Source organism: Pygoscelis adeliae, unplaced genomic scaffold (assembly GCF_000699105.1).
Source record: "Pygoscelis adeliae isolate BGI_AS28 unplaced genomic scaffold, ASM69910v1 Scaffold248, whole genome shotgun sequence".
In the NCBI taxonomy this organism is placed as follows: Eukaryota; Metazoa; Chordata; class Aves; order Sphenisciformes; family Spheniscidae; genus Pygoscelis; species Pygoscelis adeliae.
In genome coordinates, this window is record NW_008825302.1 from 1,318,578 (window position 1) to 1,338,816 (window position 20,239).

Sequence of the window (20,239 nt, forward strand, 5' to 3'; positions counted from 1 at the left end):
AGGCGGCAGCAGCAGCATGCTGGCAGGGGCTGCCCCCCTTGGGGTGCTGGGTGCCCGGGGACATGGGGTGACAAGCCGGCTGACTCCTTGTGCTCCAGGCTCCAGCAGCCTGGGGATCCGTGAGGTGCTCCGGCTGCCGCTGCTCCCGTGGCAAGCTGCGCGCCTGCTATTTTGCTGGATTCTGCAAGAGTCGGTTACTGCCTGAAATAGCTTTGGCTGAGTAAATAGTGGCGAAAGCACGTCAAACCCAAGAAATGCACTCGATGTTGGTAACGGAAGGTGCTTTTGGATATAAATCCAGGCTGGAATTTGCTGAAGGGTTGGACCGAGCACAGTACTGTGCTGTGTTAAGCTAGTCTGGGACTTAAATGAGGGAGAATGCATCATCTAAGAGTCCCTTTTCATTTATTTGTTTGCAGTAATAAATCACGAGGGCTTGTGAGATCCACTGTATTACCTTGGGTAGGATGCTTTGGGCAGGGTGTTCCTAAGGAACAGTGATTTGGCTGACACACGTGACTGCCTTATGGATAAGACGCTGTGTGTAATATCAATAATCACCAGTTACGCTGGCCCCTTCAAGGTGTGAGTTTGGTACAATCCAGCCGGCTCCCAGTACGCAGAGCTGCACTCTGGCCAGCAGCTCTGCTAATGCTAGTTTTTCTGAGGCAGTGGCACATAACACGAGGACAGGGGCTGGGATTTGAGGGGTGGCTTGCATTTGAAAACTGAAGGTAGCTTTACAAGTGCTTTTTGGCTAAAGAATGGGTCTTGGGAGGGCACACCTGGTCTTCCTGCTTGCTATTCCCACCTGCTCCCCTAGCTCGCTGTCTGCTCTTTCCCCTCTGTCCTCAATACAGGCAAAATTGCAGGAAATCTCTTCCTAGCAGGAGAGCCATGGAGTGCCCAGGGGGTGTAATGGTCCCATCTCCCATCTGCTTCATCGGGATGCCCTTAGTTGGTGCAGGAAGTTAGGTGTGATGTGCAGAGCTTTCTGATCTCTGAGAAGTCTAAGAATCTCTTCTTTCAGAGGGAGAAATGAACTGCGTGAGCTTGCCTCAAGAGTGCTACTTTCAGAAAAGTCGGGAAGAGTTGCTTTCATTCTGATCAGCCTCTTACTCAAAGGAGCCTGCTGGGAATGATAGGCCATTATATCTCCCCTAAGGCTTGTGCCATTCACCGGGGTAGCTAACTGCTTTAATTGAGTGGTATATGGAGTATTCTTGGCTGGTGTGACCTGGAAGTCTGATAGCTGTCAGCATGGCTCAAAGCTCCTTCTGGGAATAATGTGTGCAAATGTCTCTTTGCGACTTTCTTGATTAGTGTGTGTGGGGATCTTGGATATTAAAACCAATTAGTTGTCTTTAAGGTCAGGGACTTATTTGACCTACCAGCATCCGTTTCAACTTGGCCCGAATTGAAGATCTTTGGAAGAGGGCTGTACAACTTCTGTAAAGAGGCTAATGAAGTGATGCTTTTTAAAGCACTTCCCTGCTGTCTCTGTAGCCCAAACACTTGAGGCAGGACGCTAGTGCATGACAATCTGAAACAGCAGCAGGCAGGTACTGCGTTAGTCTTGTCCTACCGTAAGAAATGTAAAAGAGCAAAATGCTTTTTTTTTTTTAATGGCTGAAAAGCACTTCTTGGTGCTCTGACTCAGAATCCTGAGTAGAGGCTTTTTCACAGAGCTTAGCTGGTTTGCCCTTGAGAGGGCTGGAGGACATGATGAGGCATTTGATTTTTATGCCATTACTCTAATATGAAGTATGAGGTCTGGGTTAAATTTGAGACAATGCAGAAGCAGCACTTCAGACATCTGGGATACTTCAATGGCAAATGGGAGGTACCCGCTGGAAGGCGGACAGGAACTTCCCTGATTTTCGTTTTGGCTTTGGATGGATTTGAACCATGAGGCTGCTTTGGGGATTAAGACCTCTGCAGGATCCACCCCAAAGCCGTAGGAAAAAATGAATATCAAACTTAGGTTTTTTTCATTTAATTTAAGCCAGTTCTGTGATTTGTGGGGTCTTATCTCCTGATTCCGTGCCTGGGGTTGGTGCTTCTGAGCTAGCAGTCATGTACTTAAGCATGCTTTATTTAAAGCAGCTGCCAGAGTTGGTGAGCTTCTCTGTAAAGCAAAGTGCTAGTGGGAAAGTAGAAAAGACTAACTGCTACAAAAGTATCCTTCCAGTTCAGTTTTCTCTCTTAATCTGAGGAAAACAAAGTGTTAAAACCGCACTTGGGCTGGCTAGTGCTCCAGCTGTCTGAGAACAAATGGAATGGGCTTAAAAATGTCCTTAAGTATGTGGCTGCATTGTTTTAAATAATCTCTGCTGGGGACTGCTTACATGCCTTTAGCTTGCAGCCCTTAGCCTGTACGTATGTTCTGTTTTCCAGAGTAGTGTCCCAGAGTAGCGTCCCAGGTTAAACAAGCAGCTTTTGGAGGACTTGCTTGGTACTGGCTAACCTGAACACTTGGTTATGGAGTCAAATCCTCTGAAGAGCCTGTTTTCTCTTCTTTTCTCTCCCATTATTGTCCAGCAGACGGGGAATTACACCGGTAACAGTGAAGCGAAGTATCCTTGGCGGGGGGAGGGAGGAGAGACAGCTGTGTGCATGGAATATGGTATGAATACACTTGTTGCTTTGGCTGGTGGCTGCTCACAACCCCTCTTTTTTCCTTTCTCAGCAATGGTACCAGCATGATATCGTTGATCATTCCCCCCAAAGACCAGATTTCACGAGTGGCAAAAATGTTAGCGGATGAATTTGGCACTGCCTCCAACATTAAGTCTCGAGTGAATCGCCTTTCAGTACTGGGAGCCATTACATCTGTACAGCAAAGACTGAAACTCTATAACAAAGGTAACTTCTAGCTTGTATGGATGCTGGCAAACTTCCCTTGCTTGGAAGCAGCCTTATGTTCCTGCATCATGCAGTTTTCTGCTAATCAAATCTGTTGGCCTGTGCTGCTGTTTGGCACGGATCTTCCAGGTGCGTTGCCCATGGGTGACTACTTCAAGGGTAGACCTTGGGGACTAGAATAAGTAGGATGGCCCTTGTCTTTGGTAAGCAGGCTTATGATTCTGTCCTTAGCAGTGCTGGCTTTTCTAAACTTGGCCAGCCTTAAGAGCTGTTCCACAAGAATTCATTTGCATTAAACTGGTGGTTTTCCATCAAGCAGAAACTTATGTATGCCTTATGCATGCCACTATGCAGCTACCGTCATTTTGGGGAGGAAATAGACCCAGGCCACCTAAAATGAGTACTGGAAAAAGAATTCATCGCTACTGTCTTTACACTGGCAAGTGGCCTTCATTGAGGTGGTCAGTCTATAAATCGCTGTTTAAGAACTAGGAAAGCTTCACGGGGCTGTTCAGCCTTTTTCTGGATTCTATGAGCTTGCAAGCTCATGGGTTTGACACATGTTCTTGCAGCTTTGTTGCAAGTCTTTCCATCAGTGTTACCTTCAGCTTCCTGCTCTAAGCTGTTCAGTATAGGTGTGCTAAATTAGTTTGTTTTCCATTGTAGAGATCTGGGAGGGAATGAGGTGGGGGAAATGGAAAGTAAAAAACTTGGGAACTTCAGTTTCAACTCTGCCTTAAGTCTCAAGGCCTAGTAGTTAGTTTTTGATGGGTACAGCTTGCAGTATTTCTTAGTGATCTAAAATTGCATTGTGTCCTTTATAGTACCTCCAAATGGTCTGGTTGTTTACTGTGGAACAATTGTGACAGAAGAAGGAAAAGAGAAGAAAGTCAACATTGACTTTGAACCTTTCAAACCAATCAATACGTCGTTGTATTTGTGTGACAACAAATTCCACACAGAGGTAAGAAGTCTCCTATTGCCTGCTGGTCTTGCAGTAGTCAAAGTCAGACTGCTTTGTTAGACTCATTGGAACAATCCTTGGTGTGCTTGAGTCCACAGTCTGTAGAACAGCAGGCTTTCATTAAGACATCCTACCGGTGAAGGCACTGGATGGCTTGTGACTGGCTAATATTCAGAAATGTGTGATATTTGCTGAAAGCAGTTGAGATATTGTCCAGCTCCTACTACAGCTGACTTTATGGCCCAGCTAGTAACTGCTGAGTTTGCGTAACACACAGACATAAGCTTTTCTCTGTAACTGGAGGCAGGATTTTTTCCTTAACCTTAGAGGCCCGTAGATCTTATTCCAAGCCAGGCCTTAAAGTAATGCCAAGATAATATTAGTGTTGCCAGTCTTGATATCAGATGTGTTAACTGAGACTCTTGATGGAGAACTGGCATGTGCCTAATCTGTCTGGGGTAAAGTGGGATTATTTTTATCCAACATCTACTTCTCTTAGTTACATGAATGGTTTGAGGCGTATTTAAAGTAATGTGGATTACACTAGTCTTGACTGCATGAAGTCAGTTTATTGTGTCTAAGTCTTTTGGCTCTGTTGGCAGTTGCAGGGGTCTCAATATTTGTAGTAGATGGCTGACTGCCTTTCACGTCCACGGCGTTCACCACGATAAATGTGTGGACTGAGACTTAATTGCCTGTCATCAAACCTGTATGATGTGGGCTCGACAGGCCCTTCAGTGATGTAGTTCTGCTTGCTTGGGTTTTTGGAGATCTGATCCATGATTGGGTTTCGAAGGGTAGGAGGAGTCCAGGGAGGCAAGGTATGCTTGTTGCACGGGTGAGGTACGTCCCTATTACTCTGTCTCCCCACCAAGGATGAAATCCCAATACATCTTTGACCTACCAGGAATAACAAAACTGTGCACAGGTACAGCTCTTGAGTTCTGCTGAGCCCACACGTCCATAGGCAACTGAAAGCAAGAGGTAAAGAGAAGAATTCGGGAGAGAGCCAGAGGTGCAAAGCCGAGGGAGATGTTGGTCCCTGCAGTTGTTGGCAGTGGGTGGACAGTGGTGGGTTGCCTTCTGCCCTGTGAGGACAGGGATTAATTTGGTCTTGGCTGCTGCCCGGTGGGCTGTTCCCAGGAGGCAGCTGTAAATACACTCGCTGGTGTGTAGCGTTGCTCAGCAAGAGAGTGGCAATAACTTGAGAGGAATTTGTGGTAATTGCTACTACTGCTGATGTGATTACTAACGGCACCTTTCTCCACGGGCTGTTTGCTCTCCTGTGTCTTTTGAGTATGTGATTATTTTACTTGGTATTGTCTGCACAGCAGAATCAAATCTAGCTGTAAAAGGCTACTGTATGTTATCTTGAGCAACAAGACGATGTTAGCGCTGAAGTCCTGATTTGTCTGTCTATCTCATTTGGTTGTAGAGCCGCGCTTTTAACCCAGTGGTTCCCCTCAACATGCAACTAGAACTCAAGAGATAGGGCATCTGGCTCAGTACATCAACAGATTTCCTATGAAACAGAGGACATGTCAAGGAGCACAAAAAAGATGTGATCTCACCTTTAGGCTGAAGCTGCAAAGAGGAAACTCAGCCCAGGCTGAAGGAACAGAATAAAAGCAATAGTCCCTTTTTTGTGCTTGATAGGTCAAACAGTGGAATTGCTGACATAGAACTAACGAAGGGGAAACTGGGGGAATCGCTGATCATTGGATACTTTATTAAAATAAGAGGGAATCAAGAACATCAGAGCTGTAGTCATCTGCTGCCTGGCAAGAGTATCTGATAAGATTTCCTCTAGATATTTTATTGCCTGTGTGAAACCGAAGTAACTTCCCAAGAGGGATATGAACCCTGATGCGTGTCTGAAGGGTAGGATTTACAATGACTTATTCTGATACCTTGGCTGGAGCATTCATTCCAGTCACACGATTTGCTTGGCTCTGTCGCAGTTAAATAGATTGCAATGTAATATGCCACTTCCTCCTCTCATTCATCCCACTGCTGAGGAATTAATACAGAATATTTATTTTGGCTCGTAGATTCCATTAAACCTTAGTGTCTGTTTCTTTTAAGCTTGAAAGCTGTAGACTTGGTTGTGTGGGTTTTGGATAAAGATGGCTGATGGTTTTTATTCTTTCCGTTCAGCCCAATAATCAAGCTGGCAGGCGTGCAGGCAGCTAAAGGTCCTGTGCAGTAAACCAAAATCATCGCTTTTTCAGTATTAAACTGGTGACTTAAAGCAATCTGGAATTCGACAAGTTCTCCATCCCGCTGATGTGTTTTTGCCAGCCAGAAAGAGGATTCTTGCTCTTACGTCTATTGGGCATGTATAAGGGAACAGAAGCGCGTGTGTGTGCTGAATGTGCCTACCTGCTCGGGCTGCCCTTGAGGGAACAGTAGCTGGCAGATTCTCTCAAAGGAGTGTGGAGTTTGGGTAGCTGTGGATGTCCCCCACCACCAGAACCAGGGCTGGGCAGGACATTGGACAAAAGTAACTCAAAAGCCTTGATACTAAGCAGTGCTTTCGTTGCTAGTCAACTTAAATGACCTTACAGGATGAATTTTGCTGCCTTCTTTAAAGGGAAGAAAATTGAAGGATAACTTCATTTTCTAGCAAAAATTACGGCTATCTTCTCTACAGCCAGTTATGCACAGGAAAATTACTGCTGCTGTTACTTAATTCTGCTTGGTAAGATGGAATTTGTCATAGCCGCTGTAGATTTCATCATTTTACCTTTGGGACTTTTTGAAGTCAGCAGGTGCAGCAAACCAGTATTTGTGGTAGCTGGCAAGTTGGGAGTCTGTCCTGGTGCTTTGTAGTATAAAACTGAACTGACAAATAGCCCGGTCAGTGAACTAAGCAAGTTCTGCTTTCCTGGCTGAGATGCTAGGAAAATTACTCTTCCAGTTTTGCCAACCAGGGAGGTGCTGCAGCCTCACAGAGGTGTGATCCGTTTCACGTAACTCTTTCCAGAGCCAGTCTTTAGGGTTTTGCTGTTACCCCTGCCTGTGATGTCACGTGATGAACTGGTAATGCTGTGAAAATAGTTATCAAGCTTAAACATTAGTTGTCTTTCTGCTCTTGGCAGCGTTGTGTGAGATAGTAACCTGGGATAGTCCCAACTCCTGGATCTGCTGCTCTTCCTCTAGTTTATTTGTAAAAAATAGCAATGGCCACCTACGGAACTAAAATTTATTGAGGTGTATTGTTTCTGGTAGTCCTTCTGAACCAGGGTCCGTAACAAACCGGTGCTTACTGCTGACAACATCGTTTTCTGTTCCAGGCTCTTACAGCGCTGCTTTCCGACGACAGCAAGTTTGGCTTTATTGTAATAGATGGTAGCGGTGCACTCTTTGGAACCCTTCAAGGAAACACAAGAGAAGTCCTGCACAAATTCACTGTGGATCTTCCAAAGAAGCATGGTAATGCACTAGTCTCTCTAGACTGTTTGCAGCAGAATATCGTGGGGTGGGATGTGAGGGTAGAAGCAGGGAACTCGGCTGTTGTAGGTGTCTAGCTCTACTCAATTCTTTGCTCCCCTGAAATCTGACAGCAAAGCCTCTAGTCTGAGCCTTCTGTCAAAATTAATGAATCACTGTAATATGCAGTTGATCTTCTTAAAGTGGCGCTTTTTATTTCTTGCTGCATTTGACCTTTTACTTGGTTTTGGGACAGTCTTAGCTAAATATTACTCGCACAAGTAGTAATACCACTTGGTAGTGTCTTTAAAGTTTGCATCTGATGGTGTTGCATGCCAACCACAGTGAAAAGCAAGAAGCTGTTCCTTGCAAGAAGCACAAAAGCCTAATGGAGCAAGCAAAATTCTAGTTCCGCTATACGATGCTGTATTGTAGTGAGCCACTGATGAATTCGGCAAATTGTCTGTTAGCTACTCCTGGTTTACCGTCCTTCTCTGTAGATTAGGATGGGACAAAATGAAATAGAAACGTCTCCCCCAGTAAGTTTCTGCAGCAGAGACTGCTGGGATGCACTGCATCAGCAAGAGAGGTATGTGAGGCAGTGTAACAAAGGAAATCGCTTTTAATGAAGGTACAGGACATAGAAAATGTGCACAGATGTTCAAAATTTCTAGAGAGTTGCGAGTCCGTATAAAAAGAAAAAAAAAACCACCTCAACATATTTTTCTCTGTGGGATACATGGAGAAAATTCTCTTGCTGTGAATGAATGCTCTTTATTCACTTGCTGTTTCAACGAGTGCCCCTGGCTCTGCTTGTGGCACACTAATTCTGAAGGCTGCGTCTGCCCTTGGCTTCAGTTATTCAGGGCCCAGTAGGGACCATGTACTAATAACCTTCCTGAAATGAAATGACTTCCAAATTGCTACCTGACATCTGTTCTCTCGTAAAGGTAGAGGAGGTCAGTCTGCCTTGCGTTTTGCTCGTTTGAGAATGGAAAAACGACACAACTATGTAAGGAAGGTAGCAGAGACGGCTGTGCAACTGTTCATTTCTGGCGACAAGGTGAACGTGGCTGGTCTCGTTTTAGCTGGATCAGCTGACTTCAAAACTGAATTAAGTCAATCTGACATGTTTGATCAGGTGAGTGGCCTTTTCTGAGCAAAGCCCAACTGTTAAAGCTGTCAGTAGTAACATGGTGGTATTAGTAGTAGCTCTGGTGTAAGATGCATCTCAGGAGGAATGTAACTTTGGTGTCTTAAGTGATTTGATCAAAACTAAAAATCTGATGTATCCTAGAGAGGTCCCACTTTCCTAATACCTCCTGCAAGGAGGTAAGATCTCCTTTTCTTAGTAACAGTGCTAGAAAGAAATCTGTCCTCCCTGGTTTGGAACCGGCGTTCATGTTCTCTGTGTTCCCAAATCCGAAGTAGAAGCTTTATTGGAATTAAACTCCACTAAACCTAATCTCTATGGCCCTGTTGCCTGAAAATTGTGCTTCAATATTAAGCATTCAGAGGTCCCCCTGACTCAGAACCTCTGCTTGCAAGTGAAGCAAAATAGATGAATGCTGTGACTCTTGCCAGGTACTTATTCTTGTGGCATTATGAAGTAGTCTTATGGCAGTGCTGTGTAATGACTCTTTTTCATGTCTCCTCTTTTTCTTGTTTAGCGGTTGCAATCCAAAGTGCTCAAACTAGTTGACATTTCATATGGAGGAGAAAATGGATTCAATCAAGCAATTGAGTTGTCAACTGAGGTCCTCTCCAATGTGAAATTCATTCAAGAGAAGAAACTAATAGGTATGTGACTACGTGCTCAGCCTTCTCCTGAGCCAGATACGCTTGATCGAATGTGCTGATCTTGCTTAAGACGTCCTGGTAATGCCTTTGTGTGCTGCCTCAGCCCTGCAATGCTTTCTGAGTTGAGCAGAGCATGACTTGTAGTGATTCTTTCTGTTACCTGGACACCTTCTCAAATGCTGCAGGACTTAGCGAGACTTTAAGGAGTGGGGGTTTTTCCCCACCAAACTTCAACGATCTTCTCTACTTATCCTTTCATCAGAGATCGCCTTAGTTTCAGGCCTTCTGGTGACATTTGGGTGGGAGGGGAAAAAATATCTCCTCAGATTGTTTGCATCTTCATCAAGATGAGAGTTAAGATTTATTTTGTTTTAAGATGGCAGTAGAAATGATCCCCTGTTTGACTGTCAGCAGACACATGTTGCTAATTTGAAAGCACAAGAGGGCAACAGTAACAGCAGCTACCTTACGCTGAAAAGAGTGAAGTTAAATGGTGCCTGCTGGTGGGTTAGTCCAATTGATTGTTTCATGGCGAAGGCAAGCCTTTCAATGGAGTGAGATTCCTGACGGGGCAGTGTTTGGAGCTGACTTTCTGCCGATGAATGGTCTAGACTGCATGCTTTGACATGTTATCATATCCCTTGCTTCCTTCAGCAGCATTGCAGTCTCCTTTTCCAGTTTCTTGCATTCAAATCAGGCTTGTTAAAAATCCATGTGGCATGATCAGTGTTCACGACGATCTCTTTCTTTGTATCCTGGCTGCAGGACGATACTTCGATGAAATCAGTCAGGACACGGGGAAGTACTGTTTTGGCGTTGAAGATACACTAAAAGCTTTGGAAATGGGAGCAGTAGAGATACTGATAGTCTATGAAAATCTGGATATAATGAGATACGTTCTGCACTGCCAAGGCACGGAGGGTAGGTAGCGCTTCCGTGAGACTGAAAGGTCCATGAGGGTTTAACACCTAAGCAGTCTTACTTGGATAGATTACGCGGGAGGAACTCCCTAAGTAGATCTTTAAGGACTTGATCAAGGGGATGCTGTGTAGGCAAGTCACTAACTTGCAGCTTCCCAGCTGCTCTGGGGGAAAAGTCTGAAACTAGCAAGCTTCCGCTGTGGAGAAAGAATTGCAGTGCTGGGGCGGCAGCTTGTCACGGAGCTAGCCTGAAACCTGCCTTTCGGTTGTGTAAGTATAAATGTGATACCAGTGCATTACAGAGGGGAGACTGACTTGACCCTTACGGCCAGAAACACAATTCTTACTATAGACAAACCGTATGCCTACAGCAGGACCTCTGCCTTTTCTGGTTTTGGCACTGCAGTTATTCTCTACCGGTGCGCCCTGTTTGGTTTCCCATAGAGCTTCAGCTAGAAAGAAAGGCAGTGTCAGTGACCAAACCCTCTGTGTTGTAATTGCTGGCTGTTGTCAGTCTCTTGCTGTCTTTAACCTGCATCTGGTGATCTTATCCAACCTATTATTTTTTTTTTCCTCTCCCTTCTCAGAGGAGAAGATCCTGTATTTGACACCAGAGCAAGAGAAGGATAAATCCCACTTCACAGATAAAGAGGTATTTCAGCTTTGGGGCTTTTGTAGATTTATTGTCACTGTACCGGTACGGCGTTCTGAATATCTGAGACCAGTTTGTCACAAGCATGTGAGCATGACACTTCTGGCACTCAGACGAGACTTCAAGGCGGTAGCCTGTGGCTCTTCCTGTTCACCTTCAATGTAGCCCCTGGATTCTAGACTTGCTTTTCTCCAATCCTTCCTGCTGCCAATTCCAAGGTTGTGTAGATGAGTTGAAGTGACAGGCAATACGGGGTCTTTGACCACCATCAAACCATCTGCTAGAAGAGCTGGGTAGCCAGCATGCAACGTGCAGGCTAAGGTCCCGCACCATTACTCCCTGCACATTGTGCACTGATTTGGTCAGTACAAAACAACCGTGAGGTTAGAAACTATGACGTGGATTGAAGTGCAAGGGAGTGTTTGCTTCTAGATAAATTTGAAATGTGGATGTGTCATTCACCGCCTGTGAGTTTCTTGCCTGTACAGGTCAAAAAAACCCTGACGGGGCTGTATTTGCAGAGTAAGCTGGGCAAAAAAGTCTGTCCCTTGCAAAAAAGGGTGGTCATCTCTGTCTCATATTAGGACTGCCAGAGTAGCCATTTCCAGCTGCTTTTCCTCCTGGTGGGGTAATTGCTAACTCCTCCTGTGCGCGGAAGGTTTACAGTGTTATCTGCAATGATGTAGTGTTTCTATGCCAATAATCACTTGACCTTCTACTTATGAAACTACGCTTTTTGCCTCTCTGTTTGCCTAGATCAGTATTTCCTAGAGTAAACAGTGCCTGGTTAGATGAGCGGCAACGGACTGTGTACGGGTATAAAGCAAATCTAAAGAAACAGTGAAAACGAAGAGTGTAGGATGAGGTGGCAGTTGAGCAGGAGAATAAACAAGGCATTTTCTCTCCCGCTTCTACACTAACTTCTGTAGTACGGAGGCCCAAAACAAGGCCTGTCAATATGTAATTTCTTAGCACCAGGAGCCTTCTGCTCGTGCCAGCACTTGTCTGATACAGCTGTCTCGGGACAGCCTACCACCTGCACCCTGGCAAGTGTGTCGGGCCGCTCCATCCAGCCTGCGGAGCGTGAAGGCTGGTGTCTCTGTCTTAGGACTGAAAAGGCAGTGGTGATGTTGAAGCCAAAGACAACTTTTGGTATGAATTTTCTCAATACCTAACATGCAGTGACCATAAATTTTTTTTTTATTTTATTTTTTTCCCCTCAAATGTCTACATAGACTGGCCAGGAACATGAACTGATAGAAAGTATGCCCCTTCTGGAGTGGTTTGCAAACAACTACAAGAAATTTGGAGCAACATTGGAAATTGTTACAGACAAATCACAGGAAGGATCCCAATTTGTGAAAGGATTTGGAGGAATTGGAGGTAAACTGCAAGAGAAAAATGTGTGGGGTTTTTTTTTTAATGGTTGATTTGATAATCTGGTGCCAACACAAGTGGAAAACTAAACAGATTAATCTTCTGTTAGTCACGATACCAGTTTAAGAAACTATCATGTTCATCAGGGGTCTCCAGGTGAATTCATTCCATATTCAGCAAGATGGTGCTGCATGGGCTGTCACTTTCGGACTGTGTTCCGCAGATCCCTTTGTCCTTCGGAGTGCTCAGAGGGTGGGCTGTCCTTCTTTCCAGCTGCTGAATTTCAGAAGGGCCGTGAACTGCTTCAATCTGTCTCCGCACAGTTGTTGTTTTGTGGCAGACCATGCCCTGCTGTGTCGAAGTGGTGTGTGACAAACAGCAGCCTAGTTTCTGAAGCAGCTGGATATCTGTTACTCATCTCTCAGAACTTTCCTGTACTTTGCTCCCCAGTCTTCTGCTTCTTTCACAAATAGAAGTATTTTTAGCCCAACTTCATGGAGAAATGAGGCTTCTGCGATCCTTCGGTCCTCCTCTTGAACTCACTGGCCAGTTTCAGCTAGGTCTGGCAGAGGTGCAGATAGCTCATGTGCTGCAGTCTGACAAAAATCATTAGCAGGGTAGAGCAAAACCACTTGCCATGCACCTTGTTCTCCCCCGACCAGTGACTCCAGGACAAAGCTGTCGCTTATTTGCCGATAAGCCAACTGTTGCCACTTCCTGTGTTTAGGTTGATGGATGTGAAGTAGAGATGAGTGTAAAGAGGAATTTCTAGGGGTCAAAGAACACCAATTAGAAGGAAACAAGCTTGAACTGTTTGGCTACATAAGGAGCAACAGGTTTCTAAGTTTTCAGGATTTATAATTGCAGGAATCCTTCCCGTCCTGCCAGATCCAGCCTCTTTGCATGGTGGGATACTCTTTTGCTACCATGCTCCGGTCCCTGTAGACTTGAAAGGAAATACTCCTTGAATACCCTTCACCCAAGTAAATGTTTCTGGGCCCAAAGGCTCCCCAGAAACCCAGGTTGGCGTTTGGGGTGGGAAGAGCCCGGGAAGACAGCCCCTAAATACTGCTTTTACTGCAGTGTTACTTCAGTGCCAGCTGCCTTCTGAATTTAACTGATGGGCCTCCGTCTGAGCAGTTACCCTAGGACAAATGGTCTGTTACTGGGGTATTTTTTTTTTTTGGAGATACAGTCCTCCTAGAGTAGGCTCGGCTTTTCCAGAAGAAAGCTGGTCTATGCTGGGCAGGTATGTATTTCTTTCCGTTGGCAAGAAATTACATCAGGCTGTAACGTGGATGTGGCATTTTCACTCCAGCTGCGTGCCTGCTGTCAGTCATCAGTTTGAGCCTACCTTGCAATACAAGTGCTAAGTCAGCGTCTGAAAATTTCGTCGAGAAACTCTTGACGTGCAGACAGGGCTCAGTAAACTGCTTAAAACGCTCTTTGAATTTTGAAGAAGCTAAAGCGTGTTGTTTTTACCAGGTATCTTGCGGTACCGAGTGGACTTCCAGGGAATGGAATACCAAGGAGGAGACGATGAATTTTTTGACCTTGATGACTACTAGGTAGTCGACCTGGGTCCGGCAAAACGTGCCTCGCCCCTCCAGCATCCAACCCAAGGAGCAAACTCACGGTGGAAAACACAACAGATCCCTGCCTTAGAATTGGAACATTTCCAGAACTTGATCCACAAGCATTGGATTTAAAAAAGCAAAACCCTACACTTTGATTTGTCATAGTGTCAGTACAGCAGCAAACTACTAAGTTCCTATATGCCACTTTGGACTAATTTAAAAAGAATCCCAGTTTTTACTTTTACTCAATGGTGAAATTGGTTGCTCTTGTATTTTATGAAAATGATTTTTTTAACCTTCATGATACATTAACTGCTGTAAACCTCTTCCTTCAAAAATTAATAGAAGTAAGATCCTACTGGTTTGTTTCTTTCTACTTTGATTGGAGAAATAAATTGCTGCATTTTGCAGCAACGTGACCCATTTACATGGCATTCTCAGCTTAGACTGCAGAAGAAATGTAACGAAATTGGAGCCATTCATTCCCTTCAAATGAATGAGAAGGCACTTACCTAGAGTGCTAGCTTATAATGTGTGGCTTGCAAATTCAGATGGTTTGGGGAGGCTTACCGGCCAAACGTGCTTGAATCTATTTGCAGAAGCACTGCTCTTACAAACTAGGAAATGCACTTCATTGATTGCAATGAAAATGCTGCTGAAGTCTTGGGCTTAATTTGGATTTGAGCGGTGCAGCCTTCAGGATATTTTTTTCTTTTCCAAGTCTTGACAAAAATAAACATATGATTTAAGTGAAGTAAGGTACACTTTGCTATGTTTTGTTCCTCAGTAAGTTTTTCTTTTTGCTTTAGGACTGCGTAAGGTTTCCTTGATTATGTGAATTTGAACTCACAGTTCTTTAATGGAAGCAGGTATTTTACAGGTGCAATTAGTAAGTGGAGTCCTTGACTGAAACCTTAGTACCGGTGCATCTGGAGCATTTGATACTAATCCGTTGACCGTTAGCACAGCCCCCTGGGGACATCTGTCTCCCGGCACTAAGGCAGTCTGTTGCGTTGGCTCACAAGCGTCCTGTAAATCCGATGCTGAACTCTAACGCGCCCTTGATGGGTTAAATTAAAACTTCTGGTTGCATCAAGACTCAAGAAAGCTTGTTGTCGTGCCTGCTATGTAGAATGCATTTCAACCTACTAGAAATGGCTACGGGTTTTTCGGGCGGTCTTGCAGGCAGAGGGTGAAGCGAACGTTGGCACGAGATAATGCACAAGTCTTGCTTCTTTTGGGGGGGTTCTGGGTTCTCCGACGGGCGCCCTGACATCGCGGTGCCTGGTCGTTCTCTTCTTCGCTGGCTCTGTCACTCCTGGTGCATCGGTCAAAAGCGGCTTCTGTTCCACGTTGCATACCTGCCTATTTTTCCGATAATCCTGTTTCACTTGAATGGAGGGGGAGCTTGTCTTAAAATTTCTGCCACGCTGTTCTTTGAGGTCCAAAATTACTGTCATTGTGAGCGAAACAATTTGTAACCCTGGTTTATAACCCGGCAGACGGCTTTGCTGTCGTTTTCACATCAAAGCTGGAATCTCTCACGGAAGGTGTGACTGGGTCCGCCGTAGATCTGCGCAAACCCAGGTTTGAGCACATTTGCGGTCTTCACAGCGGTATGTTCTGGATTTTGCCATTGTAAATGGGTCTAATGTGACATGACAAGACCAGAAAAATTGGATGTAAATTTACATTTTTGAATATACTGCTTGTTGTTTCACATGATACATTAGGGTATGCAGCTCCTTTTTTGTAGTTTTTATTTTTACTATTTAAGTTTGGAAATGATGCCAAATTTTTTGTATTTCTTTAATCAATGTGTTCTCTTCAGTGATATATATTGCATTATATATTGATGTGTATATCAATATATACTGATATGTATTACACTTACACATACAAACACGTTAAACGGGGGTGAAAAATCCTAGCCTTCGCATACTATATAGCCTCTGCAGAGAGATCCCAAGCAGTGATATCTTGGTGTTGTGATGTACAGAAATGGAGAAGAGTATTAAACCATATTTAAGAATATAGTACGGACTCCTGATTTATTTCCTTCAGTCCAGGAAACACCTGCTTTACTCTCAGCTCGGTGCCAGCTTCAGGTCAGTACTTTGAGTTTTGAGGCAGCCGTTCCATAGTTGGGCTTGAACATCGTGTTTCTTCATCATACTGAGTCGCTCTTTTAAGCTGTAGCGGAAATCTACCTTCAGAAGGGGGGGGGGAACCCCAACAACCCAAGTTCAAAGAAAGTTGTGCTGTGAGCGTTACCTAAGGTGGTCTTCTGAACAGCCGAGGCAGATGAAAATGCCCTTGCAGATGCAGAAACCTGCCCTTCATGTCCCAGTCGCAGAGCACCTGGGTGTGTGTTTGGTTTTTTTTTAAGAAGCCTTTTCTACCCTGCCTCTTAGCGTGGGGCAAATGCGGTCAGAAGCGTCCTTGGTGCGTGGGCCTGCCGCCTCCGCTTTCTCCTGCGTCCCAGCTGGGCGTATCGGTGACTTTCCCAGAGAGGACCTGCCTCCTTCCCCAGCCGGGAAGGCGATGCCTAAAAGACATCATGAATATCAGGAATTTTAACGGATGCTTTAAATCGCCTGCCAGCTGGTCTCGCCTAGTGGTGATTCCCTGGCCGCAGCTGAGCATCCACCCTCTCATGCCACAGAACCAGGGCAGAGCAGGATCTGGTTCTGCCACAGAACCAGACCAGAGCAGAGTACAATCTGTTCGCTCGTACAGCGCTAGGCCTCCCTGGGAGCTTAGGCAGACTTCGGTTTTTGTACTTGCTGCCTCACGCTGGCTTTGGTCTGCAGCTGTAGCAGATGGGAGAGCGCGGCTCCGGGTTCCTGGGTCTCCGGGTAGCGGAAGTTTTGGAGATGTGACGTTTCTGCTGGAGCAGAAATAAAACCGATGCACTAAACGGCTTTGCCGCGTGCATCTCATGCTGTCTGCAACCTCGGTACGGAAAACTGATCACCATTCAGCTTGTGGTGCAGACACAAGCATCGAGCTGAGATCAGCACAAAACACACAAAAAACCAACCAACAAACAACCCCATCAGTCAGCGCATGTCACGGGAGAAGCTATTGCTTGCGGAAAACTACCCATGCAGTTGCACCAGTTGGTAACCGGGCACGTGGATGTATATTTTAAAAAAAAACAGAAATATTTCTCAGTTAACCCTTTACTGGCAGCAACAGCGAACCTGGTTTCTGCGCTTCAGTTTTGCATTCCAAGGGAAATCGCGGCGCGGCGAAGCCTGGCTGCTGCGGAGGGATGCCCGAGAGCTGTCTGGTTCAGCGTCACAAGTGCTCCACGCCAGACGTGCTTGGAAGCTGCTGTTTCCTCACGTAGTAATCCGCTTGGCTGGTTCTCGTGTCTCTTCCCCTTCACGTTTCGGTGAGAAAACACAAGCGCGTCTGGTCCGCAGAGCAGCCACGGGAGCCGCGTGCTGGGGTCCCCTCTCTGTGCGCATCCCTTCCAGCTGGCTGACTGCGAAGGTGCTCGCGCCTGTAACTCCTCCCAGGGGCACTTCACGGTTCCAGAAAGATGAGGCCACTGGAGAGAAATGTGGTGAAACTATTTTCTTCCTTATAACTGCTGAAAAAAGGTTGCTGGGTCCCTTTGTCCCTTCAGAAAGCGGTTCCTGTCGCAGGCTTGCTTTTGTCCCAGTCGCAGGGGTCCGCATTAGCACTCGGATTGTCTCGTATTTGAAAGCGCTGATTTACAGTTGTCTTTTTTTTTCACCTCAAATATTGCAGCGCGTCGGGTGGGTTCCGCCTGGCGTGTAAACCCGAGCATCACCTTGCAGCGCTCGTCCGGGAGACCTGACAGCCTTCGGCACGCTGGATTGCTGCAACGTGGAGTCTGGAAGGGAGTCCGGTGGGGCCAAGGTTGTGCACTTTCAGACACCAGTGGTCGGAGGATGCGGGTTTGTATCTGAAAGCTAGGCGGGGTGGCTTCCCGCATGCCTGCTGTGCTGCGGGCTGTTAAATAGTTATTTCCCCGGAAGGGATCCGATCTTGGTTAGCTGGAATCAAGAGAATAAATAAAGCGTCGTTTCCAGTATGTCGCGTGGAGCCGCTTCTGTGCATCTCGGAGAGGTTTAAAGCGCGCCCCGAGGGTCCTGTCCCTGCGCCGCTCCACCCGCCCCGTTTCACACCTGAACTTGGAAGCGGCGTGCCGCTGGGCACGCGCCGCCGCAGCCGGCTGTGGGGAGGCTCGCGTGAGCCGCTGTAGCGGATGGTCAGCTTCTGCTTGCTGTCGGAATGCATTCTTTCGTCTCGTGCCAAAGGGCTTCAGCTCTTCTAAACGCTTCAACCGCGTGTGCCTTGCGCCCTCGGTAATACCCGTCGGACTTCTATTTCACGTATAGTAAGTCCATACCCCTCTTACTGCATTCCCCGGTTTGGTTTTGAGTTGGCACCACGTGCTCAGATACTCCGATCATGCTCTTTTTAAACACTACTTTTTGTATAGCTGTAATTAAAGACAGAATTTGCCCTTTATAACATGTTATTTTGGGAGCTGGAGCCCGGCCTGCGCTGTTGTTGCTAGCAGGCTACAAATGCCATTGTCCTGGGAAGCCGAGCGCAGCCGGCGGCGCTGAAAGGCAGCTCTGGAATTTCACTCGGCTATTTTTAGTCGGTGGTGAAAAATTGCACTTCCAACGCTTTTGAATCTTTGTCAGTGCTTAAATAAATCAAAGGGCGAATCCCGGCTTCTTGCTAATGAGCGGGACGAGGAGGTGACCTTAAGCCGCTGCGGAGGCTGAGCTGGTGAAGAGGTGAAGTGCGGGGGGGGGGGGAGGAGCCCCAGCTCTGCCCGGCTGGTCACTGCCTTGCTCGGAAGGGGAAGGGGCTGCGAGGGTGGTAGGACATCGCTGCACAGCCACAGCCACTGGCCTGTCCCGCTTTATGCAGGTGGTCTGTGGCCATTGCTACGCTGGGGTGGCTCCTGGCTCCTTGCTCTTCTCCTCGTGCCCCTTTTGGGGCCAGTCCCCCCCATTTCCCTCTGCCTCCCCTGGGTCTCCTGCTGTGTAGCTCCATGGTGGTGCCGTGCGTGCAGGTCTGCTCTCCGCAGAGCAGCGGTGGCGGCCACCTTGGACGTGGCAGCTCTTTGAAAGCCTGGAGGTGGAGGCAGGAGCTCCTGAAGGATGCTGTGTGTAAGTCCGGGTGGCTGAACATCAAGCTGTCGTGTGTTGGACTATTCCCTTCAACCCCAACCACCTCCGCAGCTGTAGGGCAAAACAAGCTTCTAACCCACAGTTTCTTCTTTTTAATTCCAGGGCAGGAGTTTTCTGAGAAGCTGCTTCACCTGTTTGGCCACTAAGTTTCCGCAGTGGCACAAAAAAACTCACTCTCTGGCAACAGGATCCTCACAGCCGAGTTTCTTTGTCTTGGTGTTCCCTGCTGTGTGCTTGGAGAGTCCCAGGCGGCTGCTTTGCTGCTTTCTTTCCCTGTGGTCTGACTTCAGGCCTTGGTTTGAACGGGGAGACCTTTGGCTAGGCTTGGTTGTGGCTCCCAGTAGCCTCCAGTTACCCGAGAGCTGCTCTGCACGTCGCCCAGGCTCCAACAGCTCCGTGGAGGTAAGACGGTACCGAGGGCGTTAGCTCCTGGAAGGACACGTGCAGTGACCCTGGCCATGCATGGGCTGTGCAGCTGCCAGAAAATCGTGGCCGGCTCCGGGACGCCCTGAAGTGTCCCCAGGAGACCCACGGCTGGCTCCAGTGGTGGGTGTGGGCAGGACCGACCCTGCCCACGCCGCTGGGTGCCGCAGAGCTGAGCACCCCGGGCCAGCCCGCAGCAGAGGGCAGCCACAGCCGGCGTGCGCTGCCTGTCTGCCAGCCTCTGCCCTGCCCCGCTCCTGGGGCTGGCAGCTGCCAGAATTGGTGAGCTGGAGGATGCTGCTGGGTAGTAAAAGCCCCAGCGTCACAGTAGAGGGTGCAGCACAGTGGGGAGACGGTGTCGGGAGAAATCAGGGACGGCGATGACTTGCTGCAGGATCACCGATCACTGACAGTGAGCCCGTTACACTTGGGACGCTGGGGTTCACTCCACCGTACCTGCCGTTGTCGGTGCTGAGGTACCCCCGCACCCCTCAGCCCGCCCTGAAGCGCTCGCCCTGTGCCCCCGCTCTGTCCCCATTCCCAAACCCACCCCAAGGCACAGGACCGAGGGAAGATGTCCCAGCCCATGAAGCCTCAAGCCCTGAACAGGGCTGATGGTTTCCATCTTGACGGTGGTTTCCATCACGCCGCATTGTTCACACAGGTGCTGACCCCTCTCCTGGCTGCTCCTCTGGGGTTATCTGCCCCTTTTTTGGGATTTGCCTGGGTTTGGAGTCGGGGGGGCCGCTCTGAGCATCCAAGCGTGGGGCCCTGCACCGTGCTGGGAAGGAGCTGGGCCCCCGCAGCACCACGGGAGGCTTGCCCTGTCCCTGGGCACGGCGCTGAGCAGCCCCTGGGAAGCGGGCTGCAGGCAGAGGAGCTTTACCCAGGCTCACAAAATCCCTCTGCTTCTCTCTAGCTGACTTCTTGGGGACTGCTTTCAGCCCAAGTTGCTGTAATTCAGTAGAAAAGCTCCTGAATGCTCCTGTGTTGCTGCTCATGCCGCTCCTCGAAACCCCCCAGGAATGCTCGGGACACCTCGG

General features: G+C 47.5%; 1 protein-coding gene across 1 annotated transcript; it reads left to right on the forward strand.

Annotated features, from left to right (window-relative positions):
* Positions 1-2,694: 2,694 nt before the first annotated feature.
* ETF1 (eukaryotic translation termination factor 1) lies at positions 2,695-15,623 on the forward strand. Its single transcript, XM_009330014.1, has 9 exons — positions 2,695-2,865; positions 3,690-3,829; positions 7,126-7,264; positions 8,212-8,402; positions 8,932-9,061; positions 9,827-9,982; positions 10,569-10,633; positions 11,869-12,016; positions 13,496-15,623. Exons 1-9 carry the CDS (start codon positions 2,703-2,705, stop codon positions 13,576-13,578), a joined length of 1,215 nt encoding a protein of 404 aa, XP_009328289.1. The 5' UTR covers positions 2,695-2,702; the 3' UTR covers positions 13,579-15,623.
* Positions 15,624-20,239: the final 4,616 nt, after the last annotated feature.

What these genes read in the sequence shown, in the direction of transcription:
- ETF1 (XM_009330014.1), top strand. Translation starts at nt 2,703, where the DNA reads ATGATATCGTTGATCATTCCCCCCAAAGACCAGATTTCACGAGTGGCA. An exon ending in AATCTGACATGTTTGATCAG is followed by an intron (nt 8,403 to 8,931) that starts GTGAGTGGCCTT and finishes TTTCTTGTTTAG; the next exon opens with CGGTTGCAATCCAAAGTGCT. An exon ending in GCACTGCCAAGGCACGGAGG is followed by an intron (nt 9,983 to 10,568) that starts GTAGGTAGCGCT and finishes CTCCCTTCTCAG; the next exon opens with AGGAGAAGATCCTGTATTTG.